Raw genomic sequence first — 27,075 nt, 5'->3', positions numbered from 1 at the left:
GGCCCAGATCCCCAACAGCACAACGAAGTGAGCCCAGCCACCCTGTCTTCTCTCCAGTGGCTGAAGGGACTCCAGGGAGAAGGGCAAGTCTGCGCTTCCCCCCAGCAGCGGGTATGTTCTATGAGCGAGGCAGAGGTTGGCTGGGTGAGTATTGCTCTGTTTGGGACAATTTATTTGGGGTACTGTGTGGATACCGGCATTGGGGGACTGGAACTACCAACTAACTTTGGAGTCAACCTGTCTGAGGTCTCCAGGTTGTGACGGGAATCACTTTGGGTGGGGGGCACAGGGTGACTGAGAACCCCACCATGATCTGCGATAGTCGGACTCGCTGTACAACTACACTGGAATGGTGTATACAGTGGTGTGAAAAAGTGTTTGCCCCCTTCCTCATTTCCTGTTCCTTTGCATGTTTGTCACACGTAAGTGTTTCGGAACATCAAACCAATTTAAACAATAGTCAAGGACAACACAAGTAAACACAAAATGCAATTTGTAAATGAAGGTGTTTATTATTAAAGGTGAAAAAAAATCCAAACCATCATGGCCCTGTGTGAAAAAGTGATTGCCCCCTAAACCTAATAACTGGTTGGGCCACCCTTAGCAGCAACAACTGCAACCAAGCGTTTGCGATAACGTGCAATGAGGCTTTTACAGCGTCCTGGAGGAATTTTGGCCCACTCATCTTTGCAGAATTGTCCTAATTCAGTTACATTAGAGGGTTTTCGAGCATGAACGGCCTTTTTAAGGTCATACCACAACATCTCAATAGGATTCAGGTCAGGACTTTGGCTAGGCCACTCCAAAGTCTTCATTTTGTTTTTCTTCAGCCATTCGGTGGTGGACTTGCTGGTGTGTTTAGGATCATTGTCCTGCTGCAGAACCCAAGTTGGTTTCAGCTTGAGTACACGAACAGATGGTCGGACATTCTCCTTCAGGATCTCTTGGTAGACAGCAGAATTCATAGTTCCTTTTATCACGGCAAGTCTTCCAGGTCCTGAAGCAGCAAAACAGCCCCAGACCATCACACTACCACCACCATATTTTACTGTTGGTATAATGTTCTTTTTATGAAATGCAGTGTTCCTTCTACGCCAGATATACTTGGACACACACCTTACAAAGAGTTCCACTTTTGTCTCATCGGTCCACAGAATGTTGTCCCAAAAGTCTTGGGGATCATCAAGATGTGTTGTGGAGAAATTGAGACGAGCTTTGATGTTCTTTTTGCTCAGCAGTGGTTTTCTCCTTGGAACTCTGCCATGCAGGCCATTTTTGCCCAGTCTTTTCCTGATGGTGGAGGCATGAACGCTGACCTTAACTGAGGCAAGTGAGGCCTGCAGTTCCTTGGACGTTGTTGTGGGGTCTTTTGTGACCTCTTGGATGAGTCGTCGCTGCGCTCTTGGGGTAATTTTGGGCGGCCGGCCACTCCTGGGAAGGTTCACCACTGTTCCATGTCTTCGCCATTTGTGGATAATGGCTCTCACTGTGGTTCACTGGATTCCCAAAGCTTTGGAAATGGCTTTATAACCCTTTCCAGACTGATAGATCTCAATGACTTTCTTTCTCAATTGTTCCTGAATTTCTTTGGGTCTCGGCATGATGTGTAGCTTTTAAGGATCTTCTGGTGGACCTTACTGTGTCAAGCAGCTATTTAAGTGATGCCTTGATTGTGAACAGGTGTGGCAATAATCAGGCCTGGGTGTGGCTAGAGAAATTTAACTCAGGTGTGGACAACCACAGTTATAGTATGTTTTAACAAGGGGGGCAATCACTTTTTCACACAGGGCCATGATGGTTTGGATTTTTTTTCACCTTTAATAATAAACACCTTCATTTACAAATTGCATTTTGTGTTTACTTGTGTTGTCCTTGACTATTGTTTAAATTGGTTTGATGTTCCGAAACACTTAAGTGTGACAAACATGCAAAGGAACAGGAAATGAGGAAGGGGGCAAACACTTTTTCACACCACTGTATATGTATATATTGTGTGTTGTATCATGCTGCTGTGAACTATTTGCTGGGATCATTTGGGGTGTGGCTGTGTCCCATTGTTCTGTTGTGTCTGTCTGCCTTAGAAGAAGTGTATTATGGGATGGATATTTGTATTAGTGTTCCTAGCATGTAAACTCGGGTCAGAGAGGGGAGGGGGGAATTCCTCCATTAGCCCTCCCTGCGGATAAGGTGGTCTATTGTTCAAATGCCTCTGTGTTCCTTATTGCTGATTGGACAGTTTACCCTGCATTGCTACCTCTCTGTACCTGTGTTTTGAATAGACAGTCTGATGTTTCACCCTACATTGCGTTACGGTTAATGACTGGGTGCTCTGAGGGATCTTGGATTGTGTGGTACCGGACAGAGAAAGCATTTATGGCGGGCAGACTTATCTTGAGTACGGGGGTCCGTCACATGTGGGGTCTTTGGTATTGTGTCCTGGGGGGGGGGGGGGGGCAGTAGAATGTGGGGTCTCTGGCATTGTGTCCTGGGGGGGGGGGGCAGTAGAATGTGGGGTCTCTGGCATTGTGTCCTGGGGGGGGGGGCAGTAGAATGTGGGGTCTCTGGCATTGTGTCTTGGGGGGGGGGATGTCACAATTCATTGGGGCAGAATTTGGGGTCATGAAAAGGAAGCATCTCATTGGTTGCGCTGTGACTGTAGAACATCAAACAATCCCATGTGTCCGACAAACAACATTTTATTACAAAATGACAGCAGTGAGAGCCCCCCGGGGGGAGGGGGGAGGGGGTCATTATACATTTGTAGTGAATAGAATATTATGTACAGGTAACAGAACGACAAGGTGCAGGAAGTTCAGACAGCGGCAGGGGAAGTGTGCGGCAGCCATTTTGCTGTAGTACAGTAACAGACATATTCATCATAGTTCCATGGCAGCCATCTTGCTGTAGCCACAGTAACAGACATACTTCCATCATGGAGTCCGGGGGGGAGGGGGCGCTATTGTGGCATTTTCTATCACCTTACCTGCCCCTCCCCTGTATCATCCCTGACAGATGATTGGCTGCTTCATAACCTTTAGTGCTTAATACAAAGAGTCTGTTTAGCTGGCCGCTGAGATCTCCGACATCATGGAGGACTCCAAGGATTAAATGATGGTTCTCCTGAGGTGCACCTCTTCTGTGGAGGAAGAATTGGAGACGTCATTGGTTGGTTCTGGTGCCCTCACAGATATGGGGTACAAAGATGTCCCCCAGTGACAGCTAGGGGTCCCGGATGTACCCCGCTCCGGGGTCTGCCCATCCCCCATACACATTTTACTGTGTGATGTTTGGACTCACCTCTGGCGTCTTACTCTGTCATTGGTCGGGTCGGGACATGACGCTCCGGAGTGCCTCCATCCATTCCTTCTGTTCCTTTGTGTTCTCACAGGTGAAGACGAACTCCCGATCCGGGGTGGTGATGGTGATCCCGGCGTCCCACTTGTTCCCTTTTATCCCTCGAGGAAAACCTTCCGCCACCTGATAACCGCACTTTGTACTGCCGATAAACACTCTGCCCTGCTCATAGGGGTCCTACAAATATACAATGGGGTATATAGAATTGTGACATCACAACCCCCCATCCCCGACACCAATGTATAGACAAGCACCCCAATACTGACACTTGGGGGTCCCAGAACAATGACACACTGACACTTGGGGGTCCAGAACAATGACACACTGACACTTGGGGGTCCAGAACAATGACACACTGACACTTGGGGGTCCCAGAACAATGACACACTGACACTTGGGGGTCCCAGAACAATAACACACTGACAATTGGGGGTCCAGAACAATGACACACTGACAATTGGGGGTCCAGAACAATGACACACTGACACTTGGGGGTCCAGAACAACGACACACTGACACCTGGGGGTCCAGAACAATGACACACTGACACTTGGGGGTCCCAGAACAATAACACCCTGACACTTGGGGGTCCAGAACAATGACACCCTGACACTTGGGGGTCCAGAACAATGACACCCTGACACTTGGGGGTCCCAGAACAATAACACCCTGACACTTGGGGGTCCAGAACAATGACACACTGACACTTGGGGATCCAGAACAATGACACACTGACAATTGGGGGTCCAGAACAATGACACCCTGACACTTGGGGGTCCAGAACAATGACACACTGACACTTGGGGGTCCCAGAACAATGACACACTGACACTTGGGGGTCCCAGAACAATGACACACTGACACTTGGGGGTCCAGAACAATGACACTGACACTTGGGGGTCCCAGAACAATGATACACTGACACTTGGGGGTCCCAGAACAATTACACACTGACACTTGGGGGACCCAGAACAATGACACACTGACACTTGGGGGGTCCCAGAACAATGACACCCTGACACTTGGGGGTTCAGAACAATGACACACTGACACTTGGGGGTCCCAGAACAATGACACACTGACACTTGGGGGTCCCAGAACAATGACACACTGACACTTGGGGGTCCAGAACAATGACACACTGACACTTGGGGGTCCAGAACAATGACACACTGACACTTGGGGGTCCCAGAACAATTACACACTGACACTTGGGGGTCCCAGAACAATTACACACTGACACTTGGGGGACCCAGAACAATGACACACTGACACTTGGGGGGTCCCAGAACAATGACACCCTGACACTTGGGGGTTCAGAACAATGACACACTGACACTTGGGGGTTCAGAACAATGACACACTGACACTTGGGGTTCCAGAACAATGACACACTGACACTTGGGGGTCCCAGAACAATGACACACTGACACTTGGGGGTCCAGAACAATAACACCCTGACACTTGGGGATCCAGAACAATGACACACTGACACTTGGGGATCCAGAACAATGACACACTGACACTTTGGGGTCCCAGAACAATGACACACTGACACTTGGGGGTCCCAGAACAATGACACCCTGACACTTGGGGGTCCAGAACAAAGACACACTGACACTTGGGGGTCCAGAACAATGACACACTGACACTTGGGGGTCCAGAACAAAGACACACTGACACTTGGGGGTCCAGAACAATGACACCCTGACACTTGGGGGTCCAGAACAATGACACTCTGACACTTGGGGGTCCAGAACAAAGACACACTGACACTTGGGGGTCCAGAACAATGACACACTGACACTTGGGGGTCCAGAACAAAGACACACTGACACTTGGGGGTCCAGAACAATGACACCCTGACACTTGGGGGTCCAGAACAAAGACACACTGACACTTGGGGGTCCAGAACAATGACACACTGACACTTGGGGGTCCAGAACAAAGACACACTGACACTTGGGGGTCCAGAACAATGACACCCTGACACTTGGGGGTCCCAGAACAATGACACCCTGACACTTGGGGGTCCCAGAACAATGACACACTGACACTTGGGGGTCCAGAACAATGACACCCTGACACTTGGGGGTCCAGAACAATGACACACTGACACTTGGGGGTCCAGAACAAAGACACCCTGACACTTGGGGGTCCAGAACAATGACACACTGACACTTGGGGATCCAGAACAATGACACACTGACACTTGGGGGTCCAGAACAAAGACACCCTGACACTTGGGGGTCCAGAACAATGACACACTGACACTTGGGGGTCCAGAACAATGACACACTGACACTTGGGGATCCAGAACAAAGACACCCTGACACTTGGGGGTCCAGAACAAAGACACCCTGACACTTGGGGGTCCAGAACAATGACACACTGACACTTGGGGGTCCAGAACAAAGACACGCTGACACTTGGGGGTCCCAGAACAATGACACGCTGACACTTGGGGGTCCCAGAACAATGACACACTGACACTTGGGGGTCCAGAACAATGACACCCTGACACTTGGGGGTCCAGAACAATGACACACTGACACTTGGGGGTCCAGAACAATTACACCCTGACACTTGGGGGTCCAGAACAATGACACACTGACACTTGGGGGTCCAGAACAATGACACACTGACACTTGGGGGTCCCAGAACAATTACACACTGACACTTGGGGGTCCCAGAACAATTACACACTGACACTTGGGGGACCCAGAACAATGACACACTGACACTTGGGGGGTCCCAGAACAATGACACCCTGACACTTGGGGGTTCAGAACAATGACACACTGACACTTGGGGGTTCAGAACAATGACACACTGACACTTGGGGTTCCAGAACAATGACACACTGACACTTGGGGGTCCCAGAACAATGACACACTGACACTTGGGGGTCCAGAACAATAACACCCTGACACTTGGGGATCCAGAACAATGACACACTGACACTTGGGGATCCAGAACAATGACACACTGACACTTTGGGGTCCCAGAACAATGACACACTGACACTTGGGGGTCCCAGAACAATGACACCCTGACACTTGGGGGTCCAGAACAAAGACACACTGACACTTGGGGGTCCAGAACAATGACACACTGACACTTGGGGGTCCAGAACAAAGACACACTGACACTTGGGGGTCCAGAACAATGACACCCTGACACTTGGGGGTCCAGAACAATGACACTCTGACACTTGGGGGTCCAGAACAAAGACACACTGACACTTGGGGGTCCAGAACAATGACACACTGACACTTGGGGGTCCAGAACAAAGACACACTGACACTTGGGGGTCCAGAACAATGACACCCTGACACTTGGGGGTCCAGAACAAAGACACACTGACACTTGGGGGTCCAGAACAATGACACACTGACACTTGGGGGTCCAGAACAAAGACACGCTGACACTTGGGGGTCCCAGAACAATGACACACTGACACTTGGGGGTCCCAGAACAATGACACACTGACACTTGGGGGTCCAGAACAATGACACCCTGACACTTGGGGGTCCAGAACAATGACACACTGACACTTGGGGGTCCAGAACAATTACACCCTGACACTTGGGGGTCCAGAACAATGACACACTGACACTTGGGGGTCCAGAACAATGACACACTGACACTTGGGGGTCCCAGAACAATGACACACTGACACTTGGAGGTCCAGAACAATGACACACTGACACTTGGAGGTCCAGAACAATGACACCCTGACACTTGGGGGTCCCAGAACAATGACACACTGACACTTGGGGGTCCAGAACAATGACACACTGACACTTGGGGGTCCAGAACAATGACACACTGACACTTGGGGGTCCAGAACAATGACACACTGACACTTGGGGGTCCAGAACAATGACACACTGACACTTGGGGGTCCCAGAACAATGACACACTGACACTTGGAGGTCCAGAACAATGACACCCTGACACTTGGGGGTCCCAGAACAATGACACCCTGACACTTGGGGATCCAGAACAATGACACCCTGACACTTGGGGGTCCAGAACAATGACACACTGACACTTGGGGGTCCAGAACAATGACACACTGACACTTGGGGGTCCCAGAACAATGACACACTGACACTTGGAGGTCCAGAACAATGACACACTGACACTTGGAGGTCCAGAACAATGACACCCTGACACTTGGGGGTCCCAGAACAATGACACACTGACACTTGGGGGTCCAGAACAATGACACCCTGACACTTGGGGGTCCAGAACAATGACACCCTGACACTTGGGGGTCCAGAACAATGACACACTGACACTTGGGGGTCCAGAACAATGACACCCTGACACTTGGGGGTCCAGAACAATGACACCCTGACACTTGGGGGTCCAGAACAATGACACACTGACACTTGGGGGTCCAGAACAATGACACACTGACACTTGGGGGTCCAGAACAATGACACCCTGACACTTGGGGATCCAGAACAATGACACCCTGACACTTGGGGGTCCCAGAACAATGACACCCTGACACTTGGGGGTCCAGAACAATGACACCCTGACACTTGGGGGTCCCAGAACAATGACACCCTGACACTTGGGGGTCCCAGAACAATGACACCCTGACACTTGGGGGTCCCAGAACAATGACACACTGACACTTGGGGGTCCCAGAACAATGACACCCTGACACTTGGGGGTCCCAGAACAATGACACCCTGACACTTGGGGGTCCCAGAACAATGACACCCTGACACTTGGGGGTCCCAGAACAATGACACCCTGACACTTGGGGGTCCAGAACAATGACACTGACACTTGGGGGTCCAGAACAATGACACCCTGACACTTGGGGGTCCAGAACAATGACACCCTGACACTTGGGGGTCCAGAACAATGACACCCTGACACTTGGGGGTCCAGAACAATGACATGTATGTAGTATGTGACTTTGGGCCTCACCAGGGGTCTCCTGTAGTAGAGAAGTTTCCTTTCCTCGGAGTCCAGGGTGAACCAACGTTTCCTAAAGGCTTCCTTCAGCTGCAGAGTGACATGAAATCTCTGGTCAGTGAAATGTATTGGATGGAATCTCTCCCAGACGTTTACTATCACAGTCCCGGGGAAATCCCTGCCGATCGGTGACATCACGCTCCTTATGACATAGTATGGCGGAGCTCCTCACAGTGTGTAGAGGTGAAATTCTGACTGATTATGTGATCAGAAATATAGTGAGTAAAATAAGTATTTGATCCCCTCCCTACCAACAATACCCCTCCCCCCACAGACTGGCCCCAGTAGGTGCTCATGTGGTGCACAGATCAGTCCTGACAATGTAAGAAGGTTCTCCTAACGACAACTCGTTATGTGTATAGAAGACGCCTGTCCACAGAATCCCTTCCCTCCAATCCTCACCATCATGGGGAAGACCAAAGATCTGTCAGAGGAGGTCGGGGAGAAGATTGGAGACCTGCACAAGGCTGGAATGGGCTACAAGACCATCAGCAAGAAGCTTGGTGAGAGGAGACGAGTGCCGGAGAGATTATTCACAAATGGAAGAAATACAAAATAACCATCAATTGTCCTCAGTCTGGAGCTCCATGGAAGATTTCTCCTCATGGGGTGAGGATGGTCATGAGAAAAGTGAGGGATCCGCCCAGAACTACATGGGAGGAGCTTGTGAAGGATCTCAAGGCAGTTGGGACCCCAGTCACCAAACAAACCATTGGTGACACAATACACCACCATGGATTGAAATCCTGCAGCCCCCGCAAGGTCCTCCTCCTCAGGAAGACACATGGACAGGTCCCCCTCCTCAGGAAGACACATGTACAGGTCCTCCTCCTCAGGAAGACACATGTACAGGTCCCCCTCCTCAGGAAGACACATGTACAGGTCCCCCTCCTCAGGAAGACACGTGTACAGGTCCCCTCCTCAGGAAGACACATGTACAGGTCCCCCTCCTCAGGAAGACACATGTACAGGTCCCCCTCCTCAGGAAGACACATGTACAGGTCCCCCTCCTCAGGAAGACACATGTACAGGTCCCCCTCCTCAGGAAGACACGTGTACAGGTCCCCTCCTCAGGAAGACACATGTACAGGTCCTCCTCCTCAGGAAGACACATGTACAGGTCCCCCTCCTCAGGAAGAAACGTGTACAGGTCCTCCTCCTCAGGAAGACACATGTACAGGTCCCCCTCCTCAGGAAGAAACGTGTACAGGTCCTCCTCCTCAGGAAGACACATGTACAGGTCCCCCTCCTCAGGAAGAAACGTGTACAGGTCCCCCTCCTCAGGAAGACACATGTACAGGTCCTCCTCCTCAGGAAGACACATGTACAGGTCCCCCTCCTCAGGAAGACATATGGACAGGTCCCCCTCCTCAGGAAGACATATGGACAGGTCTCTCTCCTCAGAAAGACACATGTACAGGTCCTCCTCCTCAGGAAGACACATGTACAGGTCCCCCTCCTCAGGAAGACACATGGACAGGTCCTCCTCCTCAGGAAGACACATGTACAGGTCCTCCTCCTCAGGAAGACACATGGACAGGTCCCCCTCCTCAGGAAGACACATGTACAGGTCCCCCTCCTCAGGAAGACACATGTACAGGTCCCCCTCCTCAGGAAGACACATGTACAGGTCCCCCTCCTCAGGAAGACACATGTACAGGTCCCCCTCCTCAGGAAGACACATGTACAGGTCCCCCTCCTCAGGAAGACACATGTACAGGTCCCCCTCCTCAGGAAGACACATGGACAGGTCCCCCTCCTCAAGAAGACACATGTACAGGTCCCCCTCCTCAGGAAGACACATGTACAGGTCCCCCTCCTCAGGGAGAAACGTGTACAGGTCCCCCTCCTCAGGAAGACACATGTACAGGTCCCCTCCTCAGGGAGAAACGTGTACAGGTCCTCCTCCTCAGGAAGACACATGTACAAGTCCCCCTCCTCAGGAAGACACATGTACAGGTCCCCCTCCTCAGGAAGACACATGTACAGGTCCCCCTCCTCAGGAAGACACGTGTACAGGTCCCCTCCTCAGGAAGACACATGTACAGGTCCTCCTCCTCAGGAAGACACATGTACAGGTCCCCCTCCTCAGGAAGAAACGTGTACAGGTCCTCCTCCTCAGGAAGACACATGTACAGGTCCCCCTCCTCAGGAAGAAACGTGTACAGGTCCTCCTCCTCAGGAAGACACATGTACAGGTCCCCCTCCTCAGGAAGAAACGTGTACAGGTCCTCCTCCTCAGGAAGACACATGTACAGGTCCCCCTCCTCAGGAAGAAACGTGTACAGGTCCTCCTCCTCAGGAAGACACATGTACAGGTCCCCCTCCTCAGGAAGAAACGTGTACAGGTCCCCCTCCTCAGGAAGACACATGTACAGGTCCTCCTCCTCAGGAAGAAACGTGTACAGGTCCCCCTCCTCAGGAAGACACATGTACAGGTCCTCCTCCTCAGGAAGACACATGTACAGGTCCCCCTCCTCAGGAAGACATATGGACAGGTCCCCCTCCTCAGGAAGACATATGGACAGGTCTCTCTCCTCAGAAAGACACATGTACAGGTCCTCCTCCTCAGGAAGACACATGTACAGGTCCCCCTCCTCAGGAAGACACATGGACAGGTCCTCCTCCTCAGGAAGACACATGTACAGGTCCCCTCCTCAGGGAGAAACGTGTACAGGTCCTCCTCCTCAGGAAGAAACGTGTACAGGTCCTCCTCCTCAGGAAGACACATGTACAGGTCCCCCTCCTCAGGAAGAAACGTGTACAGGTCCTCCTCCTCAGGAAGACACATGTACAGGTCCCCCTCCTCAGGAAGAAACGTGTACAGGTCCTCCTCCTCAGGAAGACACATGTACAGGTCCCCCTCCTCAGGAAGAAACGTGTACAGGTCCTCCTCCTCAGGAAGACACATGTACAGGTCCCCCTCCTCAGGAAGAAACGTGTACAGGTCCCCCTCCTCAGGAAGACACATGTACAGGTCCTCCTCCTCAGGAAGAAACGTGTACAGGTCCCCCTCCTCAGGAAGACACATGTACAGGTCCTCCTCCTCAGGAAGACACATGTACAGGTCCCCCTCCTCAGGAAGACATATGGACAGGTCCCCCTCCTCAGGAAGACATATGGACAGGTCTCTCTCCTCAGAAAGACACATGTACAGGTCCTCCTCCTCAGGAAGACACATGTACAGGTCCCCCTCCTCAGGAAGACACATGGACAGGTCCCCCTCCTCAGGAAGACATATGGACAGGTCCCCCTCCTCAGGAAGACATATGGACAGGTCTCTCTCCTCAGGAAGACACATGGACAGGTCCTCCTCCTCAGGAAGACACATGTACAGGTCCCCCTCCTCAGGAAGACACATGTACAGGTCCCCCTCCTCAGGAAGACACATGTACAGGTCCCCCTCCTCAGGAAGACACATGTACAGGTCCCCCTCCTCAGGAAGACACATGGACAGGTCCTCCTCCTCAGGAAGACACATGTACAGGTCCCCCTCCTCAGGAAGACACATGGACAGGTCCTCCTCCTCAGGAAGACACATGTACAGGTCCCCCTCCTCAGGAGGACACATGCACAGGTCCCCCTCCTCAGGAAGACACATGTACAGGTCCCCTTCTTCAGGAAGACACATGTACAGGTCCCCCTCCTCAGGAAGACACATGTACAGGTCCCCCTCCTCAGGAAGACACATGTACAGGTCCCCCTCTTCAGGAAGACACATGTACAGGTCCCCCTCCTCAGGAAGACACATGTACAGGTCCCCCTCCTCAGGAGGACACATGCACAGGTCCCCCTCCTCAGGAAGACACATGTACAGGTCCCCTTCTTCAGGAAGACACATGCACAGGTCCCCCTCCTCAGGAAGACACATGTACAGGTCCCCCTCCTCAGGAAGACACATGTACAGGTCCCCCTCTTCAGGAAGACACATGTACAGGTCCCCCTCCTCAGGAAGACACATGTACAGGTCTCCCTCCTCAGGAAGACACATGTACAGGTCCCCCTCCTCAGGAAGACACATGTACAGGTCCCCTTCTTCAGGAAGACACATGTACAGGTCCCCCTCCTCAGGAAGACACATGTACAGGTCCCCCTCCTCAGGAAGACACATGTACAGGTCCCCCTCTTCAGGAAGACACATGTACAGGTCCCCCTCCTCAGGAAGACACATGTACAGGTCCCCCTCCTCAGGAAGACACATGTACAGGTCCCCCTCCTCAGGAAGACACATGTACAGGTCCCCCTCTTCAGGAAGACACATGTACAGGTCCCCCTCCTCAGGAAGACACATGTACAGGTCCCCCTCCTCAGGAAGACACATGTACAGGTCCCCCTCCTCAGGAAGTCACATGTACAGGTCCTCCTCCTTAGGAAGACACATGTACAGGTCCCCCTCCTCAGGAAGACATATGGACAGGTCTCTCTCCTCAGGAAGACGCATGTACAGGTTCCCCCTCCTCAGGAGGACATATGGACAGGTCCCCCTCCTCAGGAAGACACATGTACAGGTCCCCTTCTTCAGGAAGACACATGTACAGGTCCCCCTCCTCAGGAAGACACATGTACATGTCCTCCTCCTCAGGAAGACACATGTACAGGTCCCCCTCTTCAGGAAGACACATGTACAGGTCCCCCTCCTCAGGAAGACACATGTACAGGTCCCCCTCTTCAGGAAGACACATGTACAGGTCCCCCTCCTCAGGAAGACACATGTACAGGTCCCCCTCCTCAGGAAGACACATGTACAGGTCCCCCTCCTCAGGAAGACACATGTACAGGTCCCCTTCCTCAGGAAGACACATGTACAGGTCCTCCTCCTTAGGAAGACACATGTACAGGTCCCCCTCCTCAGGAAGACACATGTACAGGTCCCCCTCCTCAGGAGGACATATGGACAGGTCTCTCACCTCAGGAAGACGCATGTACAGGTCCCCCTCCTCAGGAAGACATATGGACAGGTCTCTCTCCTCAGGAAGACGCATGTACAGGTCCCCCTCCTCAGGAAGACATATGGACAGGTCTCTCTCCTCAGGAAAACACATGGACAGGTCCCCCTCCTCAGGAGGACATATTGACAGGTCTCTCTCCTCAGGAAGACACATGTACAGGTCCTCCTCCTCAGGAAGACACATGTACAGGTCCCCCTCCTCAGGAAGACACATGTACAGGTCCCCCTCCTCGGGAAGACACATGTACAGGTCCCCCTCCTCTGGAAGACACATGTACAGGTCCTCTCCTCAGGAAGACACATGTACAGGTCCCCCTCCTCAGGAAGACACATGTACAGGTCCCCCTCCTCAGGAAGACACATGTACAGGTCCCCCTCCTCGGGAAGACACATGTACAGGTCCTCCTCCTCAGGAAGACACATGTACAGGTCCCCCTCCTCGGGAAGACACACGGACAGGTCCCCCTCCTCAGGAAGACACATGTACAGGTCCCCCTCCTCAGGAAGACACATGTACAGGTCCCCCTCCTCAGGAAGACACATGTACAGGTCCTCCTCCTCAGGAAGACACATGTACAGGTCCCCCTCCTCGGGAAGACACATGTACAGGTCCCCCTCCTCAGGAAGACACATGTACAGGTCCCCCTCCTCAGGAAGACACATGTACAGGTCCCCCTCTTCAGGAAGACACATGTACAGGTCCCCCTCCTCAGGAAGACACATGTACAGGTCCCCCTCTTCAGGAAGACACATGTACAGGTCCCCCTCCTCAGGAAGACACATGTACAGGTCCCCTTCCTCAGGAAGACACATGTACAGGTCCTCCTCCTTAGGAAGACACATGTACAGGTCCCCCTCCTCAGGAAGACACATGTACAGGTCCCCCTCCTCAGGAGGACATATGGACAGGTCTCTCACCTCAGGAAGACGCATGTACAGGTCCCCCTCCTCAGGAAGACATATGGACAGGTCTCTCTCCTCAGGAAGACGCATGTACAGGTCCCCCTCCTCAGGAGGACATATGGACAGGTCTCTCTCCTCAGGAAAACACATGGACAGGTCCCCCTCCTCAGGAGGACATATTGACAGGTCTCTCTCCTCAGGAAGACACATGTACAGGTCCTCCTCCTCAGGAAGACACATGTACAGGTCCCCCTCCTCAGGAAGACACATGTACAGGTCCCCCTCCTCGGGAAGACACATGTACAGGTCCCCCTCCTCTGGAAGACACATGTACAGGTCCTCTCCTCAGGAAGACACATGTACAGGTCCCCCTCCTCAGGAAGACACATGTACAGGTCCCCCTCCTCAGGAAGACACATGTACAGGTCCCCCTCCTCGGGAAGACACATGTACAGGTCCCCCTCCTCAGGAAGACACATGTACAGGTCCCCCTCCTCGGGAAGACACATGTACAGGTCCTCCTCCTCAGGAAGACACATGTACAGGTCCCCCTCCTCGGGAAGACACATGTACAGGTCCCCCTCCTCGAGAAAGACACATGTACAGGTCCCCCTCCTCAGGAAGACACATGTACAGGTCCCCCTCCTCAGGAAGACACATGTACAGGTCCTCCTCCTCAGGAAGACACATGTACAGGTCCCCCTCCTCGGGAAGACACATGTACAGGTCCCCCTCCTCAGGAAGACACATGTACAGGTCCCCCTCCTCGGGAAGACACATGTACAGGTCCTCCTCCTCAGGAAGACACATGTACAGGTCCCCCTCCTCGGGAAGACACATGTACAGGTCCTCCTCCTCAGGAAGACACATGTACAGGTCCCCCTCCTCAGGAAGACACATGTACAGGTCCCCCTCCTCAGGAAGACACATGTACAGGTTCCCCTCCTCAGGAAGACACATGGACAGGTCCCCCTCCTCAGGAAGACACATGGACAGGTCCCCCTCCTCAAGAAGACACATGTACAGGTCCCCTCCTCAGGAAGACACATGGACAGGTCCCCCTCCTCAGGAAGACACATGGACAGGTCCTCCTCCTCAGGAAGACACATGTACAGGTCCTCCTCCTCAGGAATACACATGTACAGGTCCCCCCTCCTCAGGAAGACACATGTACAGGTCCCCCCTCCTCAGGAAGACACATGTACAGGTCCCCCTCCTCAGGAAGACACATGTACAGGTCCCCCCTCCTCAGGAAGACACATGTACAGGTCCCCTTCCTCAGGAAGACACATGTACAGGTCCTCCTCCTTAGGAAGACACATGTACAGGTCCCCCTCCTCAGGAAGACACATGTACAGGTCCCCCTCCTCAGGAGGACATATGGACAGGTCTCTCACCTCAGGAAGACGCATGTACAGGTCCCCCTCCTCAGGAAGACATATGGACAGGTCTCTCTCCTCAGGAAGACGCATGTACAGGTCCCCCTCCTCAGGAGGACATATGGACAGGTCTCTCTCCTCAGGAAAACACATGGACAGGTCCCCCTCCTCAGGAGGACATATTGACAGGTCTCTCTCCTCAGGAAGACACATGTACAGGTCCTCCTCCTCAGGAAGACACATGTACAGGTCCCCCTCCTCAGGAAGACACATGTACAGGTCCCCCTCCTCGGGAAGACACATGTACAGGTCCCCCTCCTCTGGAAGACACATGTACAGGTCCTCTCCTCAGGAAGACACATGTACAGGTCCCCCTCCTCAGGAAGACACATGTACAGGTCCCCCTCCTCAGGAAGACACATGTACAGGTCCCCCTCCTCGGGAAGACACATGTACAGGTCCCCCTCCTCAGGAAGACACATGTACAGGTCCCCCTCCTCGGGAAGACACATGTACAGGTCCTCCTCCTCAGGAAGACACATGTACAGGTCCCCCTCCTCGGGAAGACACATGTACAGGTCCCCCTCCTCAGGAAGACACATGTACAGGTCCCCCTCCTCAGGAAGACACATGTACAGGTCCCCCTCCTCAGGAAGACACATGTACAGGTCCTCCTCCTCAGGAAGACACATGTACAGGTCCCCCTCCTCGGGAAGACACATGTACAGGTCCCCCTCCTCAGGAAGACACATGTACAGGTCCCCCTCCTCGGGAAGACACATGTACAGGTCCTCCTCCTCAGGAAGACACATGTACAGGTCCCCCTCCTCGGGAAGACACATGTACAGGTCCTCCTCCTCAGGAAGACACATGTACAGGTCCCCCTCCTCAGGAAGACACATGTACAGGTCCCCCTCCTCAGGAAGACACATGTACAGGTTCCCCTCCTCAGGAAGACACATGGACAGGTCCCCCTCCTCAGGAAGACACATGGACAGGTCCCCCTCCTCAAGAAGACACATGTACAGGTCCCCTCCTCAGGAAGACACATGGACAGGTCCCCCTCCTCAGGAAGACACATGGACAGGTCCTCCTCCTCAGGAAGACACATGTACAGGTCCTCCTCCTCAGGAATACACATGTACAGGTCCCCCCTCCTCAGGAAGACACATGTACAGGTCCCCCCTCCTCAGGAAGACACATGTACAGGTCCCCCTCCTCAGGAAGACACATGTACAGGTCCCCCCTCCTCAGGAAGACACATGTACAGGTCCCCCTCCTCAGGAAGACACATGTACAGGTCCCCCTCCTCAGGAAGACACATGGACAGGTCCTCCTCCTCAGGAAGACACATGTACAGGTCCCCCTCCTCAGGAAGACACATGTACAGGTCCCCCTCCTCAGGAAGACACATGTACAGGTCCTCCTCCTCAGGAAGACACATGTACAGGTCCCCCTCCTCAGGAAGACACATGTACAGGTCCCCCTCCTCAGGAAGACACATGTACAGGTCCCCCTCCTCAGGAAGACACATGTACAGGTCCCCCTCCTCAGGAAGACACATGTACAGGTCCCCCTCCTCAGGAAGACACATGTACAGGTCCTCCTCCTCAGGAAGACACATGTACAGGTCCCCCTCCTCAGGAAGACACATGTACAGGTCCCCCTCCTCAGGAAGACACATGGACAGGTCCCCCTCCTCAGGAAGACACATGGACAGGACCATTGGACATCTAAATTATTCAGAGAAGGATTGGGAGAAAGTTCTGTGGTCAGATGAGACCAAAATTCAGCTCTTTCAGTATTAACTCGACTCCCTGTGTTTGGAGGAAGGAAAATGCTGACTATGACCCTAAGAACACCATCCCTACAGTCACACACAGAGGGGGGAACATGAACACCATCCCTACAGTCACACACGGAGGGGGGAACATGAACACCATCCCTACAGTCACACACGGAGGGGGGAACATGAACACCATCCCTACAGTCACACACGGAGGGGGGAACATGAACACCATCCCTACAGTCACACATGGAGGTGGGAACATGAACACCATCCCTACAGTCACACACGGAGGGGGGAACATGAACACCATCCCTACAGTCACACACGGAGGTGGAAACATGAACACCATCCCTACAGTCACACACGGAGGTGAGAACATGAACACCATCGCTACAGTCACACACGGAGGTGAGAACATGAACACCATCCCTACAGTCACACACGGAGGTGGGAACATGAACACCATCCCTACAGTCGCACACGGAGGTGGGAACATGAACACCATCCCTACAGTCACACACGGAGGTGGAAACATGAACACCATCCCTACAGTCACACACGGAGGTGGGAACATGAACACCATCCCTACAGTCACACACGGAGGTGGGAACATGAACACCATCCCTACAGTCACACACGGAGGTGGGAACATGAACACCATCCCTACAGTCACACACGGAGGTGAGAACATGAACACCATCCCTACAGTCACACGGAGGTGGGAACATGAACACCATTCCTACAGTCACACACAGAGGTGGGAACATGAACACCATCCCTACAGTCACACACGGAGGTGGGAACATGAACACCATCCCTACAGTCACACACGGAGTGGGGAACATGATGCTTTGGGGCGGTTTCTCTGATAAAGGTCCAGGCCGACCTTGCCACACTGAGGGGCCAATGGACGGGGTCATGTATTGTAAGATCTTGGATGAGAACCTTCTTCCCTTATCCAGAACACTGAAGATGGGTCATGGATGGGTCTTCCAGCATGACAATGACCCAAAACATATCACCATGGCAACAAAAGAGTGACTCAATAAGAAGCACATTAAGGTCATGCAGTGGCCTAGCCAGTCTCCAGACCTTAATCCTATAGAAAATAAATGGAGGAGTTGAAACTTCAAGTTGCCAAGAGACCTTCAGGATTTAGAGAAGATCTGTAGAGAAGAGAGGAGAAAATCCCTCCTGAGATGTGGAAACCTCATCACCACCTACAAGAAACGTCTGACCTCTGTGATCACCAACAAGGGTTTCTCCACCAACTACTAAGTCATGTTTTGCTTGGGGATCAAATACTTATTTTACTCACTGAACTGCAACTCCATTTATAACATTTATATTGTGTGATTTTTCTGGATTTTGGTTGATATTCCGTCTCCATCATATAAAACACACCTCTGATAACAATGATAGAACCTTCATTTCTATGTAAGTGGGCAAAACTTCCACCATCTGCAGAGGGTCAAATCAGTATTCCCCCCACTGTATGTGACATTTGCTCCTTACATGAGAGGGGTCTGGCTGCAGAATGGAGCTCCACCCCAGACAGGAAACATGTCCCCTCCACCCCAAAAAAGTTTTTTTTTTTTTTTTTACCGGCTTCAACGTAACAATCAGCCTATAGACAAAACTCGAGTGACGTCACGTGACGTCACGTTTCCTGTGTAGAGTGGAGCTCCGGTCTCGCCTTGCATAGTATTGTGCAGATTCTCAGAATGGTTGTAGGGTGAATGCTGGCTGATCACATGATCTGCGTCTGTGTGACATCATCACTTTGTTTAGCGGTCGGTAAGGCTGATGTGTTATGACCGTCTAGCGGCCGTCACTCACCGTAGGGCCAGTCTTCTCCATGTAGCCGGATTTGGTGTAGTTGCGGGTGATCTTTGGGATTAACTGGAAAGAGATGAAAAGGGACAAGTTCAGAGGGGCCGGGGGCAACAAAGATGTGGAAATGACATCACACTTCTGTTAACCAAAAAAAAAATTGCATCATCCATTCATGCGGCGGGACTGATCACATGATCACGGTGGCAGATGACATCGTTGGAGAGTTATCAGACTTACCTGTAAATTTCAGTTCCTGGCTCTCCTCATGTCAGAATACTGGAAGGCCAACTCCACCCGTTCACCATCAGCGCCACCCTCAGGATAGCAGACATTTAGCCTCTAATGCCCCCCTTCTCCCGGTGTTCTGGTGATGGTGAGAAAGCAGGAGGAGACCCAGGAAAGGAACTTAAAGGTAAGTGAGATCATTTCCCGTATTCCTGGCTCACCTCATCGCACCACACTGATGGGACCAGCACCAAATACAGAAGACCCCAGTTATGGGACCAACACCAAATACAGAAGACCCCAGTTATGGGACCAACACCAAATACAGAAGACCCCAGTTATGGGACCAACACCAAATACAGAAGACCCCAGTTATGGGACCAGCACCAAATACAGAAGACCCCAGTTATGGGACCAGCACCAAATACAGAAGACCCCAGTTATGGGACCAACACCAAATACAGAAGACCACAGTTATGGGACCAGCACCAAATACAGAAGACCCCAGTTATGGGACCAGCACCAAATACAGAAGACCCCAGTTATGGGACCAACACCAAATACAGAAGACCCCAGTTATGGGACCAACACCAAATACAGAAGACCCCAATTATGGGACCAACACCAAATACAGAAGACCCCAGTTATGGGACCAACACCAAATACAGAAGACCCCAGTTATGGGACCAGCACCAAATACAGAAGACCCCAGTTATGGGACCAGCACCAAATACAGAAGACCCCAGTTATGGGACCAGCACCAAATACAGAAGACCCCAGTTATGGGACCAGCACCAAATACAGAAGACCCCAATTATGGGACCAACACCAAATACAGAAGACCACAGTTATGGGACCAGCACCAAATACAGAAGACCCCAGTTATGGGACCAACACCAAATACAGAAGACCCCAGTTATGGGACCAACACCAAATACAGAAGACCCCAGTTATGGGACCAGCACCAAATACAGAAGACCACAGTTATGGGACCAGCACCAAATACAGAAGACCCCAGTTATGGGACCAGCACCAAATACAGAAGACCCCAGTTATGGGACCAGCACCAAATACAGAAGACCACAGTTATGGGACCAGCACCAAATACAGAAGACCCCAGTTATGGGACCAGCACCAAATACAGAAGACCCCAGTTATGGGACCAACACCAAATACAGAAGACCACAGTTATGGGACCAACACCAAATACAGAAGACCACAGTTATGGGACCAGCACCAAATACAGAAGACCCCAGTTATGGGACCAGCACCAAATACAGAAGACCACAGTTATGGGACCAGCACCAAATACAGAAGACCCCAGTTATGGGACCAGCACCAAATACAGAAGACCCCAGTTATGGGACCAACACCAAATACAGAAGACCCCAGTTATGGGACCAACACCAAATACAGAAGACCACAGTTATGGGACCAACACCAAATACAGAAGACCACAGTTATGGGACCAGCACCAAATACAGAAGACCCCAGTTATGGGACCAACACCAAATACAGAAGACCCCAGTTATGGGACCAACACCAAATACAGAAGACCCCAGTTATGGGACCAACACCAAATACAGAAGACCCCAGTTATGGGACCAACACCAAATACAGAAGACCTTCACAATCTTTAATGGTGAGATAAGGCTGGAGAGATGACCGAGGCACCAAAACCCGGCAATGGGCTACATGCGCTCTGCCATAATGTAAGTGTGTGTCGGGGGCCCTTCACCTGGATGCCGGGCACACCATATCCACCTACAAGATTGGCAGAGAAGCCCGCCATGCCCCCCACACTCCGAGCTGAACAAGACGGAGGCCAATGAAACCACCCCGAGAATCTCTTGTATGAAGATGGCGCCCCTTTCCTCAGACCCCCAGAAGAACACAAAGTCTTCGTTCCCGAAGGTCTCTCCCCAGGAAGATCCTGTGATAAATCACCAGATAATAGTGATTGGATGAATCTCTAGATAAAGGGTCCGGACCGGCACACTGGGACTTTACATGGTGGGGGGATGGGGGGGGGGTTCGGTGTGATTCCCCTCCAATGACAGGGGCCCCGGAGCGGCACACTGGGACTTTTCATGGTGGGGGGAGTTGAGTGGAGGAATGCGGTCCAGCTGGTTGATCAGATACTGCGGGGAAATCTCTGCAGTCCAGGAAGCGGCTCATCATATGTCAGGAATGATCCGCACAGCAATCACCGGAGGGGCTTCTCCCGCCACACCGAGGGATCGCCTGACATTATCCATCGTTACTGAACCGCGACTCCTGACACCGCCCCCCCGAGAAATCCCCACACCCCTCCTATCACCACAATACAATGACAGCTGACATCTGATTGGATGTCCATTGTGACACAGACAGTCCCCTCTGATTTTTATATAAATCCGAAGAACCATTCTGACAACCAGCCGTCACATAATACAGAGTCTGGAAAAAGTATTCATACCCCCTGACATCCCCCACATTTTGTTACAACCAAAACCATAAATGTATTTTATTGGGATTTTCTGTGATGGACCAACACAAAGTGTCACATAATTGTGAAGTGAAAGGAAAATGATAAATGATACAAATAAATATGTGAAAAGTGTGGGGGGGAGGGGCAATTGTATGGCGCCCCCCGGAGTCAATACTTTGTAGAACCCCCTTTCTCTACAAGTCTTTTTGGGGGTGTCTCTACCAGCTTTGCCCATCTAGAGAGGACATTTCTGCCCATTCTTCTTCTTTGTAAAATATCTCAAGCTCTGTCAGATTGGATGGAGAGCGTCTGTGATCAGCAATTTTCAAGTCTTGCCACAGATTCTCAATGGGATTTAGGTCTGGACTGTGACTGGGCCATTCTAACACATGAATATGCTTTGATGTAAACCATTCCATTGTAGCTCTGGCTGGATGTTTCGGGTCGTTGTCCTGCTGGAAGGGGAACCTCCGCCCCGGTCTCAAGTCTTCTGCCGACTCTAACAGGTTTTCTTCTAAGATTGTCCTGTATTTGTCTCCATCCATCTTCCCATCAACTCTGACCAGCTTCCCTGTCCCTGCTGAAGAAAACCATCCCCACCACATGATGCTGCCACCACCATGTCTCACGGTGGGGATGGTGTGTTCGGGGGATGGGCGGTGTTAGTTCTCCCCACACATAGCGTTTTGCTTTTAGGCCATAAAGTAGAATTTTGGTCTCCTCTGACCAGATCACCTTCTTCCACATGTTTGCTGCCCCCTCCCCCACATGGCTTCTCACAAACTACAAACAGGACTTCTTATGACTTTCTTTCTCCAATGTCTTTCTTCTTGTCACTCCTCCATAAAGGGCAGATTTGTGGAGAGACGACTAATAGTTGTCCTGTGGACAGATTCTCCCCCCTGAGCTGTGGATCTCTGCCGCTCCTCCAGAGTTACCATGGACCTCTTGGCTCTTCTCTGATGAATGCTCTCCTTGCCCGGCCCGGTCAGTTTAGGTGGACGGCCATGTCTTGGTAGGTTTGCGGTTGTGCCATACTCTTTCCATTTTCCGATGATGGATTGAACAGAGCTCCGTGAGATGATCAAAGCTTGGGAGATATTATTATAACCCAATCCTGCTTTATACTTCTCCACAACTTCATCCCTGACCTGTCTGGTGTGTTCCTTGGCCTTCATGATGCTGTTTGTTCACTAAGGTTCTCTAACAAACCTCTGAGGGCTTCACAGAACAGCTGTATTTATACTGAGATTAAATGACACACAGGGGGACTCTATTTACTAATTAGGTGACTTCTGAAGGCAATTGGTTCCCCTAGATTTTAGTTAGGGGTATCAGAGTGAAGGGGGCGCCATACAAATGCCCCTCCCCCACACTTTTCACATATTTATTTGTATCATTTATCATTTTCCTTTCACTTCACAATTATGTGACACTTTGTGTTGGTCCATCACATAAAATCCCAATAAAATACATTTATGTTTTTGGTTGTAACAAAATGTGGGGAATGTCAGGGGGTATGAATACTTTTTCAAGGCACTGTATATGTCACAATCCACATCTGCGGGGGACTGAGAACATTCTGTGTAAGGAAACAGTGGGTGGAGTCTGATGTAGGTGGGAATTGGGTGGGATCTGATGTAGGTGGAAAGTGGGAGGGGTCTGATGTAGGTGGAAAGTGGGTGGAGTCTGATGTAGGTGGAAAGTGGGTGGGGTCTGATGATGTGGGAATTGGGTAGGGTCTTATTTAGGTGGGAAGTGGGTGGGGTCTGATGTAGGTGGGAAGTGGGTGGGGTGTGATGTTGGTGGGAAGTGGGTGGGGTCTTATGTAGGTGGGAAGTGGGTGGGGTCTGATGTAGGTGGGAAGTGGGTGGGGTCTGATGTAGGTGGGAAGTGGGTGGGGTCTGATGATGTGGGAATTGGGTAGGGTCTTATTTAGGTGGGAAGTGGGTGGGGTCTGATGTAGGTGGGAAGTGGGTGGGGTCTGATGTAGGTGGGAAGTGGATGGGGTGTGATGTTGGTGGGAAGTGGGTGGGGTCTTATGTAGGTGGGAAGTGGGTGGGGTCTGATGTAGGTGGGAAGTGGGTGGGGTCTGATGATGTGGGAAGTGGGTGGGGTCTTATGTAGGTGGGAAGTGGGTGGGGTGTGATGTAGGTGGGAAGTGGGTGGGGTCTGATGTAGGTGGGAAGTGGGTGGGGTCTGATGTAGGTGATGGGTGGGGTGTGATGTAGGTGGGAAGTGGGTGGGGTGTGATGTTGGTGGGAAGTGGGTGGGGTGTGATGTTGGTGGGAAGTGGGTGGGGTCTTATGTAGGTGGGAACTGGGTGGGGTCTGATGTAGGTGGGAACTGGGTGGGGTCTGATGTAGGTGGGAAGTGGGTGGGGTCTGATGTAGCAGGAAGTGAGTGGAGTCTGATGATGTGGGAAGTGGGTGGGGTCTTGTGTAGGGGGGAAGTGGGTGGGGTCTGATGTAGGTGGGAAGTGGGTGGGGTCTGATGTAGGTGGGAAGTGGGTGGGGTCTGATGTAGGTGATGGGTGGGGTGTGATGTAGGTGGGAGGTGGGTGGGGTGTGATGTTGGTGGGGAGTGGGTGGGGTCTTATGTAGGTGGGAAGTGGGTGGGGTCTGATGTAGGTGGGAAGTGGGTGGGGTCTGATGTAGCGGGAAGTGGGTGGAGTTTGATGATGTGGGAAGTAGGTGGGGTCTTGTGTAGGGGGGAAGTGGGTGGGGTCTGATGTAGGTGGGAAGTGGGTGGGGTCCGATGTAGGTGGAAAGTGGGTGGGGTCTGATGTAGGTGGGAAGTGGGTGGGGTCCGATGTAGGTGGGAAGTGGGTGGGGTCTGATGTAGCGGGAAGTGGGTGGAGTTTGATGATGTGGGAAGTAGGTGGGGTCTTGTGTAGGGGGGAAGTGGGTGGGGTCTGATGTAGGTGGGAAGTGGGTGGGGTCTGATGTAGGTGGAAAGTGGGTGGGGTCTGATGTAGGTGGGAAGTGGGTGGGGTCTGATGATGTGGGAATTGGGTAGGGTCTTATTTAGGTGGGAAGTGGGTGGGGTGTGATGTTGGTGGGAAGTGGGTGGGGTCTTATGTAGGTGGGAACTGGGTGGGGTCTTATGTAGGTGGGAACTGGGTGGGGTCTGATGTAGGTGGGAAGTGGGTGGGGTCTGATGTAGCGGGAAGTGGGTGGAGTCTGATGATGTGGGAAGTGGGTGGGGTCTTGTGTAGGGGGGAAGCGGGTGGGGTCTGATGTAGGTGGGAAGTGGGTGGGGTCTGATGTAGCGGGAAGTGGGTGGGGTCTGATGTAGGTGATGGGTGGGGTGTGATGTAGGTGGGAGGTGGGTGGGGTGTGATGTTGGTGGGAAGTGGGTGGGGTCTTATGTAGGTGGGAAGTGGGTGGGGTCTGATGTAGGTGGGAAGTGGGTGGGGTCTGATGTAGCGGGAAGTGGGTGGAGTTTGATGATGTGGGAAGTAGGTGGGGTCTTGTGTAGGGGGGAAGTGGGTGGGGTCTGATGTAGGTGGGAAGTGGGTGGGGTCTGATGTAGGTGGGAAGTGGGTGGGGTCTTATGTAGGTGGGAAGTGGGTGGGGTCTGATGTAGGTGGGAAGTGGATGGGGTCTTATGTAGGGGGGAAGTGGGTGGGGTCTGATGTAGCGGAAGGTGGGTGGGGTCTGATGATGTGGGGAGTGGGTGGGGTCTTATGTAGGTGGGAAGTGGGTGGGGTCTGATGTAGATGGGAAGTGGGTGGGGTCTGATGTAGATGGGAAGTGGGTGGGGTCTGATGTAGGTGGGAAGTGGGTGGGGTCTGATGATGTGGGAAGTGGGTGGGGTCTGATGTAGGGGGGGAAGAGGGTGGGGTCTGATGTAGCGGGAAGTGGGTGGGGTCTGATGATGTGGGAAGTGGGTGGGGTCTGATGATGTGGGAAGTGGGTGGGGTCTGATGTAGGTGGGAAGTGGGTGGGGTCTGATGATGTGGGAAGTGGGTGGGGTCTGATGTAGGGGGGGAAGTGGGTGGGGTATGATGTAGCGGGAAGTGGGTGGGGTCTGATGATGTGGGAAGTGGGTGGGGTCTGATGTAGGTGGGAAGTGGGTGGGGGTCTGATGTAGGTGGGAAGTGGGTGGGGTCTGATGATGTGGGAAGTGGGTGGGGTCTGATGATGTGGGAAGTGGGTGGGGTCTGATATAGGTGGGAAGTGGGTGGGGTCTGATGTAGGGGGAAGTGGGTAGGGTCTGATGTAGGGGGAAGTGGGTGGGGTCTGATGATGTGGGCACAGTGATTGGGGGGGATCATATTTCGGGATCTGTAAATGGCGGCAGAGTCGGTCTATTGCGGGGCTCACACACGGGTCAGAAGTCTCACCAAAGCCTCCGGGGTGTCTGGGAAATTCTTCTTCAGATACCGGTATCGGCCGTATCGGAGCACGTTGTACCAATCAACGATTTCCTGTATCAGAGAAGAAAAACACAACATGACATTATTTATACTGTAAATATCCAGATTCTGCATTACTTGTGTCAGCAAAAGCCGAATCATGTTAACTGGTTGACAGGACCAGGAGGTCCCTCAGGATACAGTATGAGGAGTGTTAGGTGACAGGACCAGGAGGTCCCTCAGGATACAGTATGAGGAGTGTTAGGTGACAGGACCAGGACGTCCCTCAGGATACAGTATAGGAAGTGTTAGGTGACAGGACCAGGAGGTCCCTCAGGATACAGTATGTGGAGTGTTAGGTGACAGGACCAGGAGGTCCCTCAGGATACAGTATGAGGAGTGTTAGGATACAGTATGAGGAGTGTTAGGTGACAGGACCAGGAGGTCCCTCAGGATACAGTATGTGGAGTGTTAGGTGACAGGACCAGGAGGTCCCTCAGGATACAGTATGAGGAGTGTTAGGATACAGTATGAGGAGTGTTAGGTGACAGGACCAGGAGGTCCCTCAGGATACAGTATGTGGAGTGTTAGGTGACAGGACCAGGAGGTCCCTCAGGATACAGTATGAGGAGTGTTAGGATACAGTATGAGGAGTGTTAGGTGACAGGACCAGGAGGTGCCTCAGGATACAGTATGAGGAGTGTTAGGTGACAGGACCAGGAGGTCCCTCAGGATACAGTATGAGGAGTGTTAGGTGACAGGACCAGGACGTCCCTCAGGATACAGTATAGGAAGTGTTAGGTGACAGGA

General features: G+C 52.2%; 1 protein-coding gene across 1 annotated transcript in view; it reads right to left on the bottom strand.

Moving 5' to 3' along the window:
* Positions 1-2,678: 2,678 nt before the first annotated feature.
* ADAP2 (ArfGAP with dual PH domains 2) overlaps positions 2,679-27,075 on the bottom strand; it is a 44,264-nt gene continuing 19,867 nt past the window's right edge. Inside the window, exons 7-11 of the mRNA XM_077460702.1 lie at positions 26,254-26,337; positions 19,214-19,276; positions 8,308-8,385; positions 3,298-3,531; positions 2,679-3,136 (exon numbers count right to left, since the gene is read on the bottom strand). Of these exons, the coding sequence (XP_077316828.1) occupies positions 3,316-3,531; positions 8,308-8,385; positions 19,214-19,276; positions 26,254-26,337 (441 nt within the window). The 3' untranslated portion in view covers positions 2,679-3,136; positions 3,298-3,315. The remainder of the gene's footprint in view (positions 3,137-3,297; positions 3,532-8,307; positions 8,386-19,213; positions 19,277-26,253; positions 26,338-27,075) is intronic.

The sequence above is a fragment of the Lithobates pipiens genome, unplaced genomic scaffold, assembly GCF_037356315.1.
Source record: "Lithobates pipiens isolate NorthernLeopardFrog02 unplaced genomic scaffold, aLitPip1_a1.2 Scaffold_28, whole genome shotgun sequence".
Taxonomy (NCBI): Eukaryota; Metazoa; Chordata; class Amphibia; order Anura; family Ranidae; genus Lithobates; species Lithobates pipiens.
Note: the sequence above shows the minus strand (reverse complement) of the source record. Positions and strands in the feature narration are given on the sequence as shown.